The 22,761-nt window shown below is 30.5% G+C and overlaps 3 protein-coding genes across 6 annotated transcripts in view; 1 reads left to right on the top strand and 2 right to left on the bottom strand.

Annotated features, from left to right (window-relative positions):
• Window positions 1–13,333, top strand: part of LOC106789370 (BAI1-associated protein 3) — a 27,760-nt gene extending 14,427 nt beyond the window's left edge. Inside the window, exons 4-27 of one of the 2 annotated variants that reach the window (XM_014753519.1) lie at window positions 2,291–2,465; window positions 2,572–2,739; window positions 3,084–3,150; window positions 3,240–3,429; window positions 4,542–4,688; window positions 5,058–5,102; window positions 5,186–5,342; window positions 5,440–5,643; window positions 5,765–5,923; window positions 6,018–6,196; window positions 6,313–6,420; window positions 6,514–6,663; window positions 6,769–6,820; window positions 7,381–7,422; window positions 8,342–8,487; window positions 8,578–8,794; window positions 8,893–8,967; window positions 9,056–9,157; window positions 9,691–9,906; window positions 9,982–10,197; window positions 10,274–10,468; window positions 10,560–10,804; window positions 10,913–11,121; window positions 11,561–13,333. In XM_014753519.1, the coding sequence (XP_014609005.1) occupies window positions 2,291–2,465; window positions 2,572–2,739; window positions 3,084–3,150; window positions 3,240–3,429; window positions 4,542–4,688; window positions 5,058–5,102; window positions 5,186–5,342; window positions 5,440–5,643; window positions 5,765–5,923; window positions 6,018–6,196; window positions 6,313–6,420; window positions 6,514–6,663; window positions 6,769–6,820; window positions 7,381–7,422; window positions 8,342–8,487; window positions 8,578–8,794; window positions 8,893–8,967; window positions 9,056–9,157; window positions 9,691–9,906; window positions 9,982–10,197; window positions 10,274–10,468; window positions 10,560–10,804; window positions 10,913–11,121; window positions 11,561–11,655 (3,559 nt within the window). In that variant the 3' untranslated portion in view covers window positions 11,656–13,333. The remainder of the gene's footprint in view (window positions 1–2,290; window positions 2,466–2,571; window positions 2,740–3,083; window positions 3,151–3,239; window positions 3,430–4,541; window positions 4,689–5,057; window positions 5,103–5,185; window positions 5,343–5,439; window positions 5,644–5,764; window positions 5,924–6,017; window positions 6,197–6,312; window positions 6,421–6,513; window positions 6,664–6,768; window positions 6,821–7,380; window positions 7,423–8,341; window positions 8,488–8,577; window positions 8,795–8,892; window positions 8,968–9,055; window positions 9,158–9,690; window positions 9,907–9,981; window positions 10,198–10,273; window positions 10,469–10,559; window positions 10,805–10,912; window positions 11,122–11,560) is intronic. The other variant, XM_014753520.1, reaches the window with a different exon arrangement.
• A 219-nt stretch (window positions 13,334–13,552) lies between these two features.
• Window positions 13,553–15,399, bottom strand: LOC106789382 (dynein light chain 1, axonemal-like). The gene is made up of 3 exons (XM_014753541.1): window positions 14,878–15,399; window positions 13,902–14,179; window positions 13,553–13,807 (listed from the first exon to the last, which is right to left on the bottom strand). Exons 1-3 carry the CDS (start codon window positions 15,074–15,076, stop codon window positions 13,643–13,645), a joined length of 642 nt encoding a protein of 213 aa, XP_014609027.1. The 5' UTR covers window positions 15,077–15,399; the 3' UTR covers window positions 13,553–13,642.
• A 321-nt stretch (window positions 15,400–15,720) lies between these two features.
• On the bottom strand, window positions 15,721–20,249 carry LOC106789381 (locomotion-related protein Hikaru genki). Of its 3 annotated transcripts, none has more exons than XM_014753537.1 (10): window positions 19,563–20,249; window positions 19,404–19,486; window positions 19,127–19,289; window positions 18,847–19,029; window positions 18,212–18,346; window positions 17,973–18,116; window positions 17,059–17,271; window positions 16,680–16,886; window positions 16,190–16,278; window positions 15,721–16,067 (listed from the first exon to the last, which is right to left on the bottom strand). In XM_014753537.1, the coding sequence occupies exons 1-10, from the start codon at window positions 19,768–19,770 to the stop codon at window positions 15,951–15,953; spliced, it is 1,542 nt and encodes a 513-aa protein (XP_014609023.1). In that variant the 5' UTR covers window positions 19,771–20,249; the 3' UTR covers window positions 15,721–15,950. The 3 variants fall into 3 exon arrangements, with proteins under 3 accessions (XP_014609023.1, XP_014609024.1, XP_014609025.1); XM_014753538.1 differs by having other exon boundaries at window positions 18,847–19,026; XM_014753539.1 differs by having other exon boundaries at window positions 18,847–19,020; window positions 19,563–20,248.
• Window positions 20,250–22,761: the final 2,512 nt, after the last annotated feature.

The raw sequence follows: 22,761 nt of genomic DNA, 5'->3' as shown, positions 1-22,761 counted from the left end.
TTTTCAGACTTTATTTGTAATGGTAAACTACAGCTCTCCACCAAAATTTGGCTTTCCGGCAATTTTTGTTATTTGACCACTCTTTTTATGTCTAAATTGACCGGACTAAAGACTTTTCAAAGAAATAGCAAAGTTGTACAATTTATAGCATTGCACACACAATCTCTGATATTTCTTAGAAAAGTTTTTGGGGGGGAGGCGTTGCGTATGGCTGTGTGTGTCTGTGCCTGAGAATGTATTCTTTTCAACGTTGTTTAAATAGTAATTTGATATTCTATAAGATATCAAAGTATTATGTTCGATGCCTAGGAAAAACTGGAAGAATTTTTCAATTTCCGACTTCGTCTGAAGGCTCTTTGCAGTCATAGTAATGCCCAGGAATTACTAGCAATGACTGATTTCTGGCTTTGACGGTAACATATATAACATATTACAATCGAAATGAAAAATCGATTCGGATTTGAAATACCAAAAGAATGCCGAGGTCGCATCGATATTCTTCTTATTTACTCCGGGGAATAGTACTGTATCTATGAACATGACGGGAATAAATGCACGATCGGACAATTCTTTCCAAGAGATTCTTATCTATTTTTTTTCTTCTTTCTTTCTTCCGTTCTCTCTCTTTTTTTTTTTTTTTTTTCTATAATCCATCCATTTCCCGATGTTGTCCTTCGATTTTAAAAATAATTTAAAAATAATGCCAATTCATCGAAAATCACATAATAAACATTGTAATACGAATTGCGATTTCGAAGATTTTATATATACTTAAAGCTTAGCTTTAGATTATTTTATTTTCAAATTATTTGGTATAGATTAAGAACGATAGATACAATATTACGTAACATCGAGCCTACTATTAAAATGAATTAAATCAAATTTTCAATAATATAAACATCGATGACTAAAATTATTCTATTAAATTTTTTAATCAAAAATCTATATTTTCGCGATAAAAATCAATTTGTTTTTATAATGAAATATAAGAAATTTGTACATACACGTTAATGTTTTCATCGTAAAATGAAGAATAATGTTCAGTATAGCATCTGTTAAACTAATTCCTAGAAAAATAAATTTGTCGCATTATTGTGTGCTGTTTTATACATTTTTTGATAATTATGATAATCTTTGGATTATTTTAATCCCTAGAAAGCATACGTCAGAAGGAAAACAATGCAATCGTATAATCGTGGGACGTATACACAACACCCCACCCACGTGGAAAGTGTTTTAACAACGTGTTAAAAAAAAATTAAATGCTAAAGTTCTCGTTAGAAGAGAGCAAACGTTTTTTCGGTGTTTATGATTACGTGAATAAAATTCAGTCGTTGAGGAAGGAAAATAATTGGGAAAATAATTGGAAAAATAATGACGTCTTACAATTTTCTATTTTAGCATAACTATAGGAGGAGTCTCTTAATCCTCGACAAATTTAATGCACGAAGAATCACGTGGGTACTTTGCTTTTAAAAGAACAAATACAGTCCATGGTCTTATAATGTGTTATATATATATATACAAAAGGGAGAGAGTTGTTGTCTATTAATAACAAGACTGTAGTACGATGTATATATTGCGGTATCGGTGCTTGGAATAAATTAGTGCATTAGGGCGTATGTTTGACGCAAGGTGCGCGAGACATTCCCCTTATGGAAATATAATGTCGAGTGTGGATTTATTTTTGTTTTAAACGATAACGAATTATATTACATGTGTTAACATTACTTTGTGAAATCCGTTAATTCGCGAAATAATTATATCGCGCGATACACTTGTTTAAATATAATAAAAGAAAAATTACATAGTTCAATTAGGTATTATATTATGAAGTTACAAGAAGCGAATAGTTAATGTTAAGGTTAATGAAATTGAAATTCGTAGATTAAATTTGATATATAACGCGCGCGGCACTACTAATTGAATATTAGATTTCAAAATACGGAAAGAGATAAGAATGGATAATTACGAGTATTGTTGTAGATATAAAAAAAGTAACGACGGATCAAATTTCAATCTCATATTTTAACTATTCGCTACGTTAATTTACATAAAATTTTCAAAATATTTCAAAATATTTAACACTCTATTTATATTTAATATATATATATTATTATTATATTTATTTATATTTATATTATATTATATTATTATTTTACTCTATATATTTATTTATAAATATTTATATTTAATATTTGTAATATTAAAAGGAAAAAATATGGAAGGATTATTAAAATTTTCAATGAATATAAATTCATATAAAACTCGAGTGATTTGTTGTTTCCAGTGTTCAAGAAACGGATGGCTCGTTTTTCGAGAGTTTCACTGCTTTATCATGGAAACAAGAAAATCGTAGACTGGTGGCACTTCAAGAAGTTGAAGCTCGTGCCAAGGATGCACCACCGTCTTCCGGAGATGTCAATATAAATTCTTATCATTCTCGTCGAATCAACAAAGAAGAGGTCTTAGCACAAAAAAGAAATAAAACAAAACATTTCTCTATTTTTCTTTTTTCAAAGTTCAATTTTAGAAATGTGATATACCTACGTATATGTTTCTTTTGTTCAGATAGAAAAATTATACGTCGAAGTTCTATATACGATCGCGAACACTGTGGGAGCAAGTACGGGTCAGTACGCTCACTATAAAGAAGACCTTTATGGTTACGCGCAGGAAGCGTTTGGTATACCGCAGGATCAACATCGACGATACCTCGATATTGCTTCGAAAGAGAAGGTTCCTGCTCTATTTCATTTTACTTTACTTTATTTTCAAACCCAATTTTTGCCGTGCATAACTTATATTTTATATTTTTATTAACGAACAAAAAGAAGACCTATTAAATAAATTCGGAAATGAAAATAATGAATCGCGCGGAAACAATGAAAATATAGGTGAAAAAATTGCACCTTAATGTAACCGTGGCATCGGACCGGCCGACTCTAACTACGGAGCCCATCGTCCAAATTTTTTCACGAATCTTACAATATGATATTATTACAATTAATATTATAATATTAAAAGGTTTATATATTATCTAACAAAATAATAAGAAAAACATTTTCTCGTACAAATTATAGCCCCCTATCGTGGTACTAAGTGTAGTAGTTATCGAAGCTGAAGGATTAGAAGCCAAAGACGCAAACGGTAAATTAAATAATGATATTATTTAATAATGAATATTCGTGGAAAAAAAAAATAAGGGTATGGCTACTATTAGTGGTTCGATACGATAGGTTTCAGTGATCCATATTGTATGTTGGGCATACAACCAGGCAATACGAGCGCACCACTGAGCCCACAAACAAATTTGTCGGCTCATTCTCCTCACACACCTCCAGCTTCACCGAGACAAGCGGCTCGTGCTTTATCCGATGGAGGTGAGAACGATAACTCCCATCACGAAAAGCTACGAAAACATCATAGGTAAGAGAACGAAATAAATCAGATAAAAATGAATTACAAAAATGAATTACAAAAATGAATTACAGAAATAAATACAAAGTTCTTGATACTAAACCGTGTAATTTGACAGCTGTTCTATAGAATCAATAAATCAAAAAAATTCATCATATTATTAGCAAACATAATATTTTTCTAATCGAATTTTTATCCATGCAATTACGTTACTTATGTACGCTCATATATATGTGATGATAATTATAACATTGGGGATTAGATAAAAAGAAAAAAAAAGGAATACTAAAAATAAAAAAGATATTATAATAAATAATATATAACATCGAAAAAATAATTGTAATATGAAATAAAAACAAATAAAATTCACTTTTCATTTCCATTTGACTTATCGTTCGTTCAGGTGTCATAATTACCAGCATATATAATGCAACGGAGAAAACTGGGGGACAGTTAATAGGATATTTCTAGGACTATTCATGTTAAAATATCTAATCCACGAAAGACGGCTTCGTGTAACATTATCGAACTTAGTACAAAGCGCGAATATTTATCTCGAACAAACTCTCTTGACGAAGAGACAATGCAACGTGTGATAACAAAAGGTTCACCGGATGTAACAACTTCTGTTCTTACTTTACATGTTAGCTTGAAGTATAGCAAACGAAAGCACTAACACACGTGTAGTACTATGATTCTCCCTTCTTCTCACTCTCTCTCTCTCTCTCTCTATCTTTCTCTTATTAATGTTTAGCTACGCCATCTGGTATTAGAAAGAGAGAGAGAGAGAAAAAAAGAGTAGTACAATTAAATACCGTGCTGAGTGAACATAGAGTGTTTGATAGAACATTAGGATCGTTTATTAATTTTGTTTCTACATTTTTGTATTGTTACATCGGTGTCATGATTTGCCAATATTTTTGTTTCTATTTTATAATTGAATAATATCTGCCGAATTGTCGGAAATATGGTGAAACAACAACGGTTAATCATTTTGTTAGAAAAATAATCATTTATTTATTTCAATTTGAGACCGATATATAAGTCGTTAGAAAAAAAAAAAAAAAAAAGATATAAAGTATTTTCTGATTAAATTGATGGAATGTTTGTCGAATTGTCAGTTTCAGATTATCATTCAAACGCAAAGAGCATAACACCAGACGAGAACATCGAGAATCCTTTAGTGGAGCGGTTCCTGCCAAATTTATTCGCGCTACCACAGTGAAACCTCACACATTGAGTCCACAATGGAGAGAAAAATTTCGCTTGTAAATTATCACCACATCCCTAGATTTGTGTATTATTATTTTTTTTGTTCATTTTAATTTGAATTTTTGTACAGCAGTTTGTGTCGCTAAAATATCCAAGACTCTTTTTTAAAAGCATTCCAAAATACATTTTATTAATAATTAAACATTTTGTTCTTTTCTTTTATTTATCGATCAATTTTATATATACCAAATATAAAAAAATAACTAATTTGATAGATAAATTTGTTTGAAAATCAAAAATATAAATAAAATTGATAAAGTGGATACTTTGGCAATTAATTGTATGTTAAAATGTGTGTGTGTGAAAAATATCCAATTAAACAGATGAGTATCTGAAATGATTTGCAGTATAAAATTTGATTCCAGTGACATCGATGATATCAGCACGGATATCTTGCATCTCGATATATGGTATGTCTTCGTAAGTAGGTTTCACCTACTTAAAACAGATACCAATTAACACGATATTAAAAAATGATTCATTGAATTTGTAGGGACCACGACGATGAATCTTCGGTATTCGACGCCGTAAGTAAATTAAACGAGGTACGAGGTGTTAAAGGTCTTGGAAGATTTTTTAAACAAATAGCTCAAAGTGCACGTTCCGGTAGTCAAGATGACTTCTTAGGTTGCGTGAATATTCCACTTCAGGTAGAATCCCATATTCATAAAATGAAATGAAATTAAATGAAAATGAATGAATAGCAAGGACAAATGAATTTATCTGATTTTCTTTGAAATATTTTAGGATATTCCAAGCACAGGATTGGAAAATTGGTATAGACTCGAGGCAAGAACGCAAAGGAGCAACATACAAGGTAGAATCAAATTAAAGTTGTGGTTATCCACACGGGAAGACAGAGGAACATCCGAAGAAGATAATTGGGCTGAACTTAGACAACAGGAAAGACTTTATACCGTATTCCTTGATCACGAAATGAACAAACAAGGGGTATTCAATGAATTTTTACAAACATTTCAAACAATTTGTGTGTCGATTGTTTACACAATCACGCTTTTATTCCAACTTTATATTTTTTGTTTTTTGGGGGGGGTTTTTTCTTTTTTTGTAGGAAAACTTCACAGGTGAATTACCATTAACGGCACTGACAATTCTTCACCAACACGCGGTGCAAGGTGACGTAACGGAATTACAACAAACAATGATCAAATGGATCGCCAGTTCGAAACATCCAGGTGTCGATATGAAAGTTTTGCATCGTCTTCTTCAGGTAAACATTTTAAATCCGTTGATTATAATAATATTATTAACGACAAATGTTAACGTTAGATAATTTGATTTTGTTAAATAACATTATTTTTCAGGAAATGGATAGTTTATGGCATTTGAAAAAAACGGAAACGTCATCGCGAGACGAGGAACAATCTCTGGCAGATTCTTTCAACGATTTTTTAGAAGTATCATTGAAGAAAATTCAACAACATCGTACGTTATATCCACCATTGCATCGATCATCGATCTCCAAACTCGAAAATTTACTGAGGTGAATTTTCAATTATATTTTTTGAGTATACCAACCGATGAACAAGAATCTTTCCTTCTCTTTTACAATTGGATTTGGATTGATTAATACATTTATTTATTTAACTTTATTTTCAGATGTTTGGGTCTTTTATCAAACATGAACGCTTTTTCGTTGTGTTGTCCATTTAACAAGGAAATAAGGGTAGAAATTGTAACAGCCCTTAAAAAGGGAACTTTCGAGTGGTACATTTCAATCGATAAGAGAAAAATGTTATGTTTTTTTTTTGTTTTTATATAAAATATTTCTCTTCAAATTATTCACATTTTAATCTCTAGGTACGAGAACGTACGACATCAAACAATGTATCACGATCAAGAACCTGATCAAGATGCGGATCGTGTCTTGCAAGATTTTACAAATTTAGTCACGGCACTATTGGTCGACTTGGAACAGGGTCGTATGTATTATAATATTCTCTTTGAAAGGTAAGCTAGATACCTGTATAATATTTTTCATTATTTATCGAATCAGAAAGTGGATTTTACATTTTGATTAACTCGTTATATATATTTTAAATATTTTGCTTTCAGTACAAACGGTGTACCATATTTTTCGATAGTTTACAAGCAGTTGGAAAAATTGGTAAGCATTTAGAATACGAAAGCAATTAATATCAATGATGAGAATTATTTGAAATTTGAAAGGTTTATTACGTCACTGCGAGAAAAAAAGAACATACACGTGACCACATAAAACACACGATGTTATTTATAAAATTATCATTTTTTTTTTTAACCTCGTCGAGCTCGATGTGCTATGTTTGGCTTTGACGCTTTGATCGCAGACATCGATCGTATTTTTATATGCTCTCTTTTCTTGTGTTATATTTCATTTATTTAATTATTTTTATATATATATAAATTTATTTTAATTATTACGTCAATATATTAAAAAAAAAAGCACGATATTATGACGTTACTTTAATAGATTCGATCGATGTTATATTACATACTTACAATTCAATTATGTACACATATGCGTGCCACATACACATATTTATTATACAAGATATGAAAAGCTTGCGATATTTAAGAAAATGATTATGTACCGTTGACGTGTACAAGAAAATGAAAGGATTCACATGAGTTTATTTGTCCATCGGTTCATAATTATTTGACTGTACACATAATGTTTTTTCATAGCTGGCGGAACACGTGACGAAACACATGGAGAACACTTCCGAGGTACTTTTCTAACGTCGATTAACAAAATGTTAATCTCTCCTTGTCTTTATTTCTTCCATATTCTTCAATTTTCCTATAGATGTCAAAGTATTATAAATTACCTGTCGACCCTGACATTCATCTTCTGTATAACTGTGGTCATGCAATTTCAAAGAAATAGAATTTTATATAGAAGAAAAAGAAGAAGAAGAAGAAAAAAAAATAAAGATATTTTTGATATTAGTTAAACACCACTTTACTTTATCTTTTACTATAACATTATTTCTTTATAACATAATATTATCATTGTAGTTAATTAATACAAAGTCTTAATTGCAAGACATCAAGAGACTAATGTACAATTACATATCGACACGAGAATAGTGCTTAATCCTTTTTAAAGATTCTTTTCTTTTCAGCGGAAATTCACTTATTTCCTCGATAAATGTTAAGTAACACTGGCACTGCAGTATGTGCTGCACGTATGTCATTTAGATATGCATGCTAGTAGTGAATGCATGAGAATTTATTGAAAATTGCATTACCTACCTATTTCAATTATTAATCTAATTTTTGACCATGACACAATATTGTGATATAACATTTTTACAATAAAACAAATATTTTCAATCGAAAGCAATATTTCTAATATCGTTCATTAGATTATTATAATATCTAGATTTATTATCTCATTTGTATTGTTTCGTTTAAATTAACAATCGTTAATAAATCAAACATTTGAATTTGGAATTATGATTTTTGTTTTTTTTTTTTTTAAATAAAATCATTCTTTAAATTAAATCAATGAATTTTGTTACGAGATTTATTTCATGTAGCGACAGATACGAAATATTTGTTTACGCCTCGAGATAATTGAAAAGAAAAAAAATTACCCAATCATTATATGGATTAAAATATTAATCATTAAATAATTGGACAGATCCAAAATGAACTCGGTGCAAGAGTCACTACTGCTTGTCTTCAACTTCACGGACAAAACAGCGATGTAGATTACGTTTTACCACCGGGCGCAGAAATTGGAACACCAATTTTTGAATTTTATCTAGCATTGCAAAATTTTGTCAGGTATATTCATTATATACACACACAGAGTGTAATAATAATAATAATAATTTATAAAATACTTATATTTTAATTTTTCTTTTGTATTCTCAGTATGAAGGAAAAGTTACCATTATCTGATCAGAAATCTCTGATAATTTGCAAATATTACGAGTTATTTAGACCAGCAGTTGACAAATGGTTGGATCTAGCAAAATTGAAAGCAGTTCAAAGAATTAGAAGAGCTACGGAATTGGATCGAATTTGTACCGGTGATTTTATAGTAAAACATTGTACATCTGCAATCGACGCAACTGCGTGCTTTTATCAGGTAATATATTTACATATATATTTGGTATTGTAATTTAATACGATAACGGTGTCTACTATATAAGCATATTTTCGAATAAATTTTTTAAATATTTATAGATCAAAGAATTTTGGAAAAAATTAGAATGGCCAGATCTTGTTGGATCGTACAGTTTCGTCTCAAAGGTTATTGATGTAAGTGATTTCATGAAATTATTCCATTTATTTGTATTCAAAACAATGTTTTAAATGTAATCATGTATAAGTTTTGTTTCTTATATAGGCTATCTGTACTCCTGCTACTTATTATGCCGAAATAATCCATAAAAAATTAGCAGAATGTGGATATTATGACGACCAGACACCGTATAAAACTACGGATGAGGTAATCGATCAGAATTAGATTGTTTATTTTTTGAATTTACGCAGTAAATAGTGCTTTGTAATATCATTGAAAGATAATATTGAGCGAGTACAACATTTTTATATATATTATTTTAACGAATCATAATAATTTTTAATAAAGTTTGTAAGTATGTTATATAATATAATTATATATAAAATAAATAATTAATAATTTAAATTAAAAGTATAAAAATTATGAATTATTCGCATAACATTGTCAACAAATATTTCACTGGATAGAAATCTATTGTGATGATTATAGATAGCGCATTAGATATAATTTAGAAAATATTTGAAAAATCTTCTTTCTTAATTTTTTTTGTTTTTTTTTTATCATTTCTTTTTTCACATTAATTTTTTTACAAGTAGACATAAAATTTGATTGTTATAAATATAATGGATATAAATCACTGTATACATTTTGTACAATCATACATAAATTAGCATTAAACAATAAACTTTAAATTATCATTTTACTAATATATTATAATTTTGTTTTATTTTTTTGTTTAGATGTGCGTAGCTATAAACGGTTTAGAATATGTAAGAAGATGGTTATTAGATCTGGGAGAAGAACTTCAGGTTGAGGAAATTCTAACAGAATTGGAAAATCAAGCTGGAGATTCTGTTCGAGTGCAATGGAGAAATGCATTGACTTTACCATTGGAACAAACACCCGGACAAATGTTAGTTTACATTAATCAAATTGTTTCGAGAATCGGCATGAAGGTAATAATATAATACGAAAAATATATAATAATAGAATAATAAATATATCTCTAAAAATACTCGCTCGCCGTTCAGATGAGACCATCTTTGAAGAAATCAATGTTTCATCTTGCCTGGTCACCGGACAGTTTACCGACATCCGAAGCAATCAATCCGTTATTGGAATATTTAGATGTGCATTTGGTTGCACTTAATTCAGCCCTTTTAGCAGTGAATTTTACGCGTGTCTTACAGGACGTTTGGGAGGTAGTATTAAGTGAATTGAGCAATCAAATGGATGGAAATGCAGGAGTACGTTGTTATAAAAGATGATTATAAATTTATCCTCATTAATAATGAGATAATGTTAACATTGATTTTATTTTAGGACAAGCCATCCGTATTTTACGAAAGATTACACGATGCGCTTCTTCTGTTGACCAAATTCTTTCATGCGGATGAAAAGGGTCTACCTTTAGGGATACTTCATAGTCGAAATTATTTAAATGTGGATGAACGATTGAAATATCATACAATGGATACGAATTATCTTATTAATCGTTATTATTATCAACGATTGCAGGTAACAATAATTCATGTCAGTAATAAGAAAATAATTGTTGAAGAAATCATTCCAAAAATATTAGAATTTGTTTCATTGAATTTTTCTACAGGACCAAATGAACACCATGACATCCGAGTATGGTGTTTTGACAGTAAGAGCATATTTGAATCACGATTCGCTTTGCGTCGAAGTGATTAATGCTAGAGACGTAATACCGTTAGATCCAAATGGTTTTAGCGATCCATTTGTAATAATCGAATTATTACCACGAAAAGTTTTCGAACATTGTGCTGAACAACAAACTAACGTTAAGAAAAGAACTTTGAATCCGATGTTCGACGAGTGCTTCGAATTGTAAGTTTATGAATTTTCTCCTATATTTCCCTTTTCTTTTCTTTTTTCAGAATAATGGGTTTGATTTTTTATTGAATAATACAATTGAATTCTTTGTTTAAAATAAAGTTCCGTAAGCGTTGAACAGTGCCAAAGTCCTGACGCTATAGTATTATTCACCGTAATGGATCACGATGTACTCACAGCTAACGATTTTGCTGGTGAAGCATTTTTGGGATTAAGCACGATACCCGGTGTAGCTGACACTAATACCAGTATAGATAATTTTCATGGCCTCAAACATACTGAGTTACCATTAATGCACCAAAAAAATCGAAGTAAGTAGTATACGCTTAGAGTAAATTTTCCAAAATTCAACTTCAAATGATTTTTATATTATTTATTAATGAAAAAATATTTAATCAAATATATTAGGTGCATTTCATATTTGTATAAATCACTGTATATTAATACAATATAATCCTATATAAACATAAAACAAAATTAATTTAAATATAAATATAAATAAATATAAATATAAATAAATATAATCCTTTATATATATATAATGTAACTTTGTGGTTAAATACCAATATATTATCTAGATTTTTTATTTTTTATTTTATTTCTGTGTATATATATTTTCGTCATAACCTCTATTTTGTAATGAATAAACAATTGTTTCCATCTTTGAAAATTATAAATGCATTGGTAATTTGTATAGTAATATTTATTGATTATATATTATATATATTCTTGTCTCGATTTCTATTTCAGACCATCCAATTCTTCAAATTTTGGAAACGAGAGCCGGTGATAAGCTAGCCCTCGACTTCGTAAAGAAACAAAAACAACGATTCGCCACATCATAAAAATGTTGGCATCATTCTAATGAATAAAAATCTACTAAATGCACAGGTTAAGAGATGGTCGAAGATAATATCAACGGTTATGAACGAACGAACGAACGAACGAATGAATGAATGAAAAGAATTTAGCTCGTTAATATCTTTTCTCTGGATATTTAACGCCAATTAATCCTAATAATGTCTTGTGTAAAATAATCTCACGTGTTTGAATTTAAATCAATGTTTGATAAGAAAACGTGGGGGGGGGGCGGGAGGAAAAACGAGAACATCAACACAAAAATTTATTTTTTTCTGTTTGGAGGACGAACAAATTTACTAAAAAAGAAAAAAAAAGAAGAAAAAAAAGAAGAAAAAAAAGAAAAAATATGTCTGTGTGATGTAGTTAACGGTAAATGTTCATAAAAAAACAAAAATTGTCGTCCAACTCGGTATGTACGATTTGTTGAATTTAGAAGGATATTAACTAACTAAAAATAAAAGGGCAATAAAAGGAAAGAACTGAACTGAAATGAAATGAAATGAAAAGTCTCGTCTTGTCTCGTCTCGTCTCGTCTCGTCTGGTCTCGTCTCGTCTCGTCTCGTCTCGTCTCGTCTCGTCTGGTTTTGACGTAATGTAATATGTAAAATGTATATATATGTACCTATGTTCTTTCGGATCACCGCTAAATGATCGATCTTATTCTCGAAAAGTTACTTTATATGTTATACTATACCTATTTTGGATCGTTTCGAGAATATATAATACTAAAGAATTAAAGAAATGAAAAAAGAGAATATATGATCGATATACAAGAATATTTTTCTTACTCGTCGTTGGTCAATATAATATCTAACTTATTCTATCTTTCTCTATATGCCAGGATCAAAAATTCACGACAATGATATCCGATTACGAAGTTAAAAAAAATTGTGGCATGCTAATTAAAATAATATATCGAAAGATTATTATTATTATTATTATTATTATTGTAACAATGTGAATAATGTGCGATTAAATCGGTAACATATTGAAAGATAAACGACACCACGTCTTAGCACACGACTCTTTGGTGAACGAACAACAACAAAATCTATCGAAAAATCATGCGATCCAAATGGTAAATGTGAAAAAAAAGAAAAAAAAAAAAAAGAAAAGACCTTGGAATCGTAAGTTTAATACAAACATGGGTGTGTTTACGCCTAATTTCATTTGCTCGAACAATCTCTATTTTTCCTACTATCTCTATATTTCTCTCTTTCTATCTTTCTTATGCGATTTTATGAAAAAAAAAAGAAAAAAAAGGAAAAAAAAAAAAAAGAAACGTTTAATGTCGAGAAGTAGGGGTATATATCTTCTTATTTTTGTGTGATGATTGGGACAAACAAATTCGTAATACATTTATGATGTATAGTTTTATGGAAGTCGAGGAAAAAAAAATATGAAAAAACATAAAAAAAGAGAGAGAAAGAAGAAGGAGAAGTATATAATAAGAATACAAAAAATTGAAAGAGAAACTAATCTAAAGCGCATAATACACGTCAATTTTTTTCTAATGCACGTATATATATAACTTTGCGCCTTCCCCGTGTATCTTGTATATATACGAATGATCAGGATGTTATGTAAAACAACATTTAACACATTTGACGCGCCTTACAATATATAAAAAAAAAAAAAACAAAAAAAAAAGCAAAGTTTAATTAAATAATAGTTATACCTATACACCGCGTATGTTTTAACCATGATAATATAAACTTCGTGCATCGAATCAAATCGAACTTGTTAGTATATTTTGCTTTTTTCAGACCACCAAAAACGTATGTACAATCTATCTTGTATTGTGAGAACAAATAAACAATATATATATATATATATATATATATATATATATATGTATATATGCATATATACATATGTATAAAAATGATTGCTTATTCATGAAGAAGAAGAAAAAGGAAAGAAAAAGAAAAGACAAAAAGTAATATAAATTATCTCTATTAATGGGTAAAATTATGGCGTATCTTCAGAAATTTTGGAATTTTGCGGAGAACCCTCATTCCTAATTAACATTGATTGATTGACAAACGTATTGTCCTCGGTTCTAATAATAGGTTCGCCATCTAATTTTTCTAAATATGGCAAACGTCGTGCAACTTCTAGCCTCCATTGATCCACCTACAGAATAAATAATATCAAATAATTGATAATATATTTTTTGAATACGTAAATGTGAGAATGTTCTTCTTGTGCTCGTGATAATTGGTGCTACCTCGAAACTATCGTACAGCGGATTTCCAACGAAAGATAAATCTCTGATATTTGTTATTTCTTGAAGTCTGCCAAATTCGGTCCAATCTCTTACCAAATTGTTAGACATATACAATGTTCGAAGATTCTTCATTGCATTGATTCCTTTCATTTTTTCGATATAATTGTATGAAATCCATAATTCCTCTAAAGTATCGCCAAGTGGTTCGAGACCGGAAAAACTTTTAACAACATTACGGCCCAACGATAAGATTTTTAAATTTTTTAATGTTCCAATTCCTACGAAATAATATACATGATTTATTTTGTATCTTTTCCAATTGATAAAAATAAACTCTACCGAAATTGTACAAGTGTCAAATAACGATACCAATATTATCAATTTAATATCAAAGACGACACACTAATCTATTCACAATTAGTATACGTGGGAGAGTGCCATAATATGTAGGAAACTATAATAAAGAATTCGTGTCAATCTAGATTATATAGAGGATGTTTTCAATTATATATATATATATATATAAAATATTAGCATTTTTAATAAATGAGAATTAAGGGAGATTTAAGTTTCGATAATAGAAACAAAAAAATAAGACTTTTAACATTTTTCAGACTGCTTCGTCAATTAAACGAAGAAATTTATTCATAGTTAATTTTTTCTTTTTTTTTCTATCATTTTCATCGATACAATCGAATATCTCTAATTCAATTAGTTTAACAACAAATATATTGCAGCTATTTCTTAGAGCCCTTATTCCTTTCCTATTTTGTCAAGACCCGAAGTAATAATAATTTTTTCAAAATAGAAATCCATATTTTAATTTTAACTAAAGTTATAGAAAATACTAAATACGAATCTAACAATCATCTAAAGGATATATTTGAATGAATATTTCATCGAGTAATTGTTCATTGAAGTATAAAACGTATATACGATTTCTCAAAAAAAAATGTCTATTTTTATAAATTCTCACCTGTAATCTTTTCAATCATATTCGTAGATAAAGATAATTTTTCACATCCGGTTAAACTAGTCAGAGAGTTGTCCATTTTTTCTATAGGAAGCCATTGAAAACTAAGATTAATTTCTTTCGCAGTATTAGGATCCTGTTTGTTTTCTTCCTCCCAACGTCGTATCGCTTCTTTACAAGTTGTTGCTTTAACAACTGCCATTTTTTTCTTTCTAATAAAATTTGTTCAATTTACAAATTGCTAATCGTAAAGAAAAAACACACACACAGAGAGAGATAGTAAAAGAATATAAAGAGAAGTATAAAACTATAAGAAAGGATAAAAATTCGATTTGTCATTGGATGATAGTGATCGATAACGGTACCAAGGTAACAATCAATGTGTTAATGCGCACGCTTCCATCTAATTCTTGGTAAGAAAAATATATACGTAAAAACATTTACGTGCCAATGAAAATGATGATTTGAAATATAAAGGACGACGAGATAGGAATATGAATAAGGCTCTTAAACATATGACAAAATTTCGTAGAAAATTTTTAAAGAATAACAGACACTTTTTATTGCATATAGATATATATATATAAAAAAAAAGAAAAGTGTCAGATTAATGAAATATTATTATCGAGGATGGGTTTTAATGACGATATTCGTTTGCATTTGTGCGATCGACAAATATATGTTCATCTATTTTAATTTTATATCCCTCGTAAAAAAAAGAAAAAGAAAATCTAGCGGAAAACTAATGAATCGAAAAAAGATGAAGAAAATAAAAGAAAAGAAAAGATAAATGACACTCCTAATAAATCGTATAATAGATAAAAAGAAAGAGTGTACTCTTCGTTGTACAATACATCTCATTTTATATTTATTAAATGCGTCGCATTATTACCGGACGCATTCTAAATGTTTTTTTTTCATCGATTAGAATGAATTAAAGAGTTACGATCGATGCGGATAAGCGATTACTTTCGTACGAAAATCAGGTCGACTTTTCTTCCTCCTTTTTTTCTTTTTTTTTTTCTTTTTGTATTTTACTTCTCTTTTCTTTTGCTTTCAAACGTCGCGGATATCGATCAAACATCTTTGTAAGAACGGCATGGTGGTGGTGGTGCACTCCATATTCCATTCTCTCGACACGTAGGCTTTCTGACAGGTTCCAAAGGTGTGACGTAACCAGGAGAGCAGGTCACCTGTATATTACATTTTTTACATGTACCTAATAATTTCGTATTTTTCTAACCGATCATTCCGCGAATTTGCTGATAAAAGATATAAACGATAGAAGAAAATATATCATTTTCAATATACTGACTTGTATATTATCGCCAGGTGTATACCAAAATTTCAACGGTGAAATTCGCCCATGCGGAGGATCACCAGGATACGGGCATCTTACTTTACCTAAAAACGTTTTAAACTATTGCTTCTATTTCTTATTTGTTTTGTTTTGTTTTTTAAATTAATAAACATTCTAGCAGTCAAATTTTAATCACCAATAGAAAAAAGAAAAAGAAAAGAAAAAAAGAAAAGAAAAATGATAAGTAAACTTGTGAATACACTGTAATATTCATCGAAAAAATATAAAATATTCTAACAAATGGTATTTTCTCTAAACCAATAAGGTTTGTAGGATCCTATACTGTGTATCCTATACTATATCATTTATTATAAAATCAAGTATATAGGTAAATTAAAATGTAAGTATCAAAGTGAACAAGAGGATCGTATTAAACATATGTGTTATTGGCCGAATATAAAGATAAAAATGAAGTCAAATAAAATTAAGATTAAACGAAACTTACAAACTGGTGATTGATGCGACCACGTGCCATTTTCGGTGCAAATTACAGAAGCTTCCCCTATCAATTGATGACCCGGTAAACAGGCAAATTTAACGAGAGCTCCGACCTTATAGATACGATTACGATGGTGTTTTCTACGATTAGATTGTAAGATTTGATCGACAATTCGACCACTTCGCGGTAACGATGGCGACGGACACGTTATCTCTGAAAACATAACGAATAAATATGAAATCAATTGTTCGTTTTGAATGTATATACAGGACAGGGGATGTAGTATGCATTTGGATGAGAATTTTGTGCTGTTTGTCGTTAGGATCAAATTAGCTCGGATAATAAATCAGGATTGTAAATATTAAAAATGAAATGTGAAATTTACCGAAACAATTAGGCGTTGTTCCGTTCCACATGCCATTCCCTTCGCACTTGATGCTCTGAGATCCCATTAATTTATGACCCCACATACAAGCGAAAACAGCCCTGCCGCCAAAACTATTGTTGTGCTCTAGCAGTTGTAACCAAGTATCACTGGGAAGATCTATCGCCGGACAGGTTATTGCCTCGCAACGTGGTATATCTCCTGACCACATTCCTAGAATATATCGCACGACGACGGGAGTCTTCGCTTAACTCTCTCCTACGATCGAATTATTTCGACGCCTTATACTACAATTCGGCCGCTCGACAGGAGAATTATATAGTGTCCTTTACATTTCAATGTATGAAATAATGGTGTATGACCTATGACTTTAACACGTTTACTGCCACGCGAATTCTTAAGGAATTCCTTTAGATTTGGCTTAAAGGCCACGCACGCGCGTTACTTACTAGTGAAAAAATAGTTGAACGTCAGTCACCGATGACTGACGACGTGGCAGCAGCAATCAACGTGTTAGCCTCTTCAAATGAAAAATCATACTATTAACTCGCCGATGACAAATATACTATTTTCATTTGTATTTTTTCTTCTTTATTTTATTCCTGACACACAAATACATTATTATGCTAAATTTCTTTTTCCCTGGATCCAAATTTCACATTTATCCATTGCAATAGTTTCGACGTAGGATTTTTTTTACAGGATTTTCATGAAAAATGTCGAAAGTCTTGAAGAGGTTAACGCGTCGTACCGAATATGTAAATATATTTCAATATTAAATATCTTTTTTATGTAACTCATATTAGTTAACAGTATTGCAGCCCTGTCGCGTGGTCATTAAAACTCCTCGGCCATCTACCATTGTGTTCGCATCGAAATTTAGCATGAAAACATTTTTAGAAGCAATTGCTCACCGTTATACTGACACGTTATCATCGAAGCACCTTCTAATCTATAGCCAAGGGGACATTCGAAATTAGCACTGTGACCCATCCGTGCACCCTCGATTTTACCGATCAACGGTCCCTCTGGTAAATTTATTACTGGACACTGGACGTCTAAAAGACGAGATAGATTCAATTTTCATGGTTTTTTTTTTGTTTTCTTTACATTGAAACTAATTCAAGGATTATTTATAAAATTCAAATCTTACCAACTACGTGAACTTTTATAGAATTTCCTAGGCCTCGTGGAGTTGAACACGTGTATACTCCAGAGTCCTGAACTTTTGCGTAATATATCGACAATCGATACTTCCAATCTCTCTCTTTAGCAGCGATCGCCCATCCTAATTTTTATAAATCATTTTATTTAATATATATATTATATTGTATTTTGTGATTACTTTTAGAAAGAAAAATTATATTTAAGGTGTCAATTATAGTTGTTTATCACGACAAAAAATAAAATGATTAATAAATGTGTCGCAGGGAAATTGGATAGGGTTGCGAATTTAGAACGTTATTTTTCAATCTTATTGAACGTGTTTCGTCCCTTCATCGAGACGAACTTATTCAGCAACGAACAATTACGACTTTTTTTTTGAATACATATTAATGTTTTATATAATATGTTTAATGTTAATTTATGTAAAATGTTTGATAATATGTATTTTTTGAAAAAAAGTCGTAATAAAATTTCAGTTGCTGAAGAAGAAGTCCCGATTAAGGGACGAAACAAACGTTCAATAAGATCGAAATAACCATATAAATTGTCTGTGCTTGCCTGTCCAATTTCCCTCAAAGATACATTTATCATTATATTTATTATTATATTGAAATTTCTGACCCGTTAAATATTGACGATAAGTCGACGTCCAGGTCCATTCTGGATTGCCTAATCTTCTAGCAAAAAGACACTCCAAATGAAGGATGCTCCCAGGAAATACCGCAAGCGTACCAGTGGGTTCGATAGCAGCTGAACCTGCTGGCAATCCGAAGACGATCGTCGGTGGAACGTCTTCTGGATCTCCTCGAGTAAGAAGAGGAGTTGTTAATTAGTTGTTGATGTACACAAAATATTTCCCATTATTTTCAATATTAATCTAAAGATATTGGAGTTATCTAACCGGTGTAATTGGAAATAGCCGTAGTAGGCACGCAAGACGGTAATTTCCCATTCCACGTTGCATTACGACAATGTAAGGATGGATCACCGATGAGCTTGTATTTTCCAAGTTCACGACACCTAACCATAACGCGTTCCCTATGAGGTACCGTAATTTTGTCTACCTGTGAAAATAATAATCCTTTAATATTCGTATTTAGAACGATATTATATCTGATATTATGTTATACAAATATTAATATCTAAAATTAATCAATGATCAATTAAATATAACTTACCGATATGGTGATATTTTTGTAAGTAACGATGAGAAGTGGATGCAAGCCTTCCAACCTGCATCCCTCTTGTAAAATAAGTTTGTCTGAGAATAAAGTAATGAATCAGATCAAACAAAGGAAAATCTAGAAGAATAACATTTGGATGGACAATTGACAAACCTAATTGTTTCGCATCGCCAAGCTCGCTGACCGTCATCAAAGCGATCACGAAAATCGCGAAACAAATTGATATTGCGTTGCCGCATCTATCTCTCGGTTTCTCACGCGTCCTTTTCGTCAACGTCGTCAACGTCGTGGCTTCTCTTTTCCTCCTCCTCCTCCACCTCCTCCTCCTCCTCCTTTCGTCCTCGATCAACATCCTGACCATCAACCACCACCACCACCACCTACCTCCTTAACGAATCAAACAAATCGCATTCAACTTAATCGTCTTCCTTCTTCTTTTTTTTTACTCTGCTTTGTTTTTTTTTTACGTTGATGCTACATTTTCCAGTATTAAATTTCGGCGGACCTCCCTCCCACCCTCCTATCCACCGTTTTTACCGCATCCACTCAACTTTCCACCAAAGGGTGGAAAAGTCTAACTGGTCGAAGAAAGAGAACAATTCATCGGATTCGTTGCTGACTATCGCAGTCTGTCTGACCGCAAGAATAATACCAAGCCTCGGCACGATCAATGAACAAAACTGATTCACTTAAGACTAACATCAATTGGGAAGAGCATTATCACTGCCTATCAGATCTGTCAAACGTTTCCCATACTTGTCGCTAACTATCTCTCCTTTTAACGGACGTACATCTATAACATAACCGACGTGGTGGTACTCCCTCATGAAATAGAGAATAGGGTGGAAATAGTGGGAGTAGGGGGAGAAGAGAAATGTCGAGAAACGCAAGCGCAAACATGCATATTCGAACGTATATCTCTCTCTCTCTCTCTCCCTCTCTCTTTAGAACTTTCGCTCTAATCGTAAGCGTACGTACACTCCCTGACAAAAATTTATTGCAGATACGATGTTATTTCAAATTTCAATTGTAGTTTCAAAAGAAATTATTTTTTCGAAAATAATTATATAATGCGTAAAAAAAAAAAGATTTTTCTTCATATTTAAACCAAACCAAATCTTCAAAATTAGATTTACCAGCTATTTTGATATACCTATATTTCTACCAAAACCAGTCTAAATGATGAGGTCTTTCAAAAAAAGTGCTTGATGAGGTACAAATAGCAATAGGAAAAAATATATTTCCCACGAATACACTCAGTTTTCGAGTTACGACCACCTCGACTTAAGACGAAAGAAAAAAAACAAAAAAATAAAAGCCATTACATTTGCTTATATAATTGTGCCATCCCCCTCCCACATGTCTATAATTGATTATATTACTTTTTTCATTGGTTATTGACTGATATTTAGTTATTCTTTAATTGTTATTAGGTAAGCAGTTATTTTTTAATTAAATATCTCAATTTTTTTTTATAATAATGAACAAAGAAATGAAAAGAAAAGAAATTGTGAATACAGACAGACAACGACTGACTGACACCTCAAAGAGAGGTAATTACAATACAAATTTTTATTTAAATATTTTAAAGGGCGTACTCTCTCTTTAGGATACGTCAATACTATATATATATATGCCTATTATGTTATATTATTTATCTTTGTATGAAATTTGACTTACGTCCGAAGTTGCTGAACCGAACCCTGTCGTAAGTCGAGAACTGACTGTATATATAAGATAATATAAAATTCATGAAATTGATTCTTTAGTTATAGTTACAAAAGTCATGATATCATTACGGAAAGAAAATGTTAACATGCAGTAGGGATTTTCAATTGAAATTGCAAGATCAGTCATTTTGAGTGATCTGGTAAATCTAGTGTTAAAATAATACCCAGTTCGTTACAATTGATTTTGAATTGTACCTGATGCGTTTAAAAAAAAGGTGTACACATGGTTTTCGACACTTTTACTCGCAATTAAATGAAAACGAAAAATAAAGAGGGAAATTCAAAAGTAAAAATAGAAATCTACTATTATCGAAGCTCGGTAAAATCAAAATCTATCGTAACCGACGTAATTCTTTAAAAATTATAAATATATACGTACAGTGACTCACACAAAAGAATTTCAACAGTTGCCATAAAATATTTTATTAATTATAATAAGTGTATGTTATATAGAACAGTTACCGACATATTATTAACATTGGATGGAGGTATGACTCTGTAGATTATACAGATATAGTTTCAAGCAAATCGAAATATATACGTAATAGTTATTTTTAATTATTAGTAATATTTTTAATTTCGATTCTCATCTGAAAATATTACTTTATTCCAGAAAGGAATCATCTTTGCTAATAAATTCTTTGACAAATTTTAATCTTTTCTTCTTATTAATATCACTAATGTATTGTTTCTTTCTGGGAATCCTAGTATGATAATCATTTTTACGTAACACTCTTCTACATAGCTTTGGATGTACATCTTTATTAAAGTTTTGGTTAACTATTGTTGCATATTTTGTAGCAGTAATCTTTGGATTTTTTTTATTTCACGGATCAATGCTCTTTCTTCTCGTTCCGCTAACTTCTTTGATCGACCTGAACAGTATTTATTTTTTATTTCGTCGACCTGAACGGTATTTATTTTTTGTAATTCCTCCAGATTTCGATATTTTAATAATGTAATAAGTCGTAAATCTATTTATATTTAAAAATTTACTTATTCCACCGAACGATTTTCCTTTTTTGCGCCACTAAACAATTAATATTCTAAAATTATACTTTCAGAAATTATAGATCTTTTCGGACTCATGATCAACATCGTAATATATCATCAAGAATACTGAACTGTAACTGACAAATCTACATACGGCAACAATTAATGACCTTCAATGTATCCATTTAGTACTGGAAAAACATTTATTTTCCTTATTTCTTGATCTTACACAAGTATAAAAAATATTTAACGAAACTTTTCGAAGAAATTGCAAAGATGCACAATTTAAAACATTGCATTCTATAACATATTATGAACATTTGCAGATCGATTTAAAAGTCAAAAAAGTATTATATCCGTGGACAAAAGAGTGTATTTTAATGTAATATAAAGTTTATTAAAATTTGTTCACTCTAACTATAAAAAATATTGACGAGAACGTTCAAAAGATTTGACAGCTATGTGTGAAAAATTTGCAATTTACAGCATTTCATTCCCCGGGATTTTAAGTATTTAAAACGCGAGACTACCAGCTTAAAAAAGTATTGTAGGTGTAGGGCAAAGAGAGTACTGTAATTTCAAAGAAAGTTTATTAAAATTTGTTAACTCTAACTAAAAAAAATATTGAC

The sequence above is a fragment of the Polistes canadensis genome, unplaced genomic scaffold (genome assembly GCF_001313835.1).
Source record: "Polistes canadensis isolate GaletaPanama2010 unplaced genomic scaffold, ASM131383v1 scaffold_181, whole genome shotgun sequence".
Lineage (NCBI taxonomy): Eukaryota > Metazoa > Arthropoda > Insecta > Hymenoptera > Vespidae > Polistes > Polistes canadensis.
The sequence above is the reverse complement of the archived record's forward strand: the minus strand, read 5'-3'. Positions and strand labels throughout refer to the sequence as shown.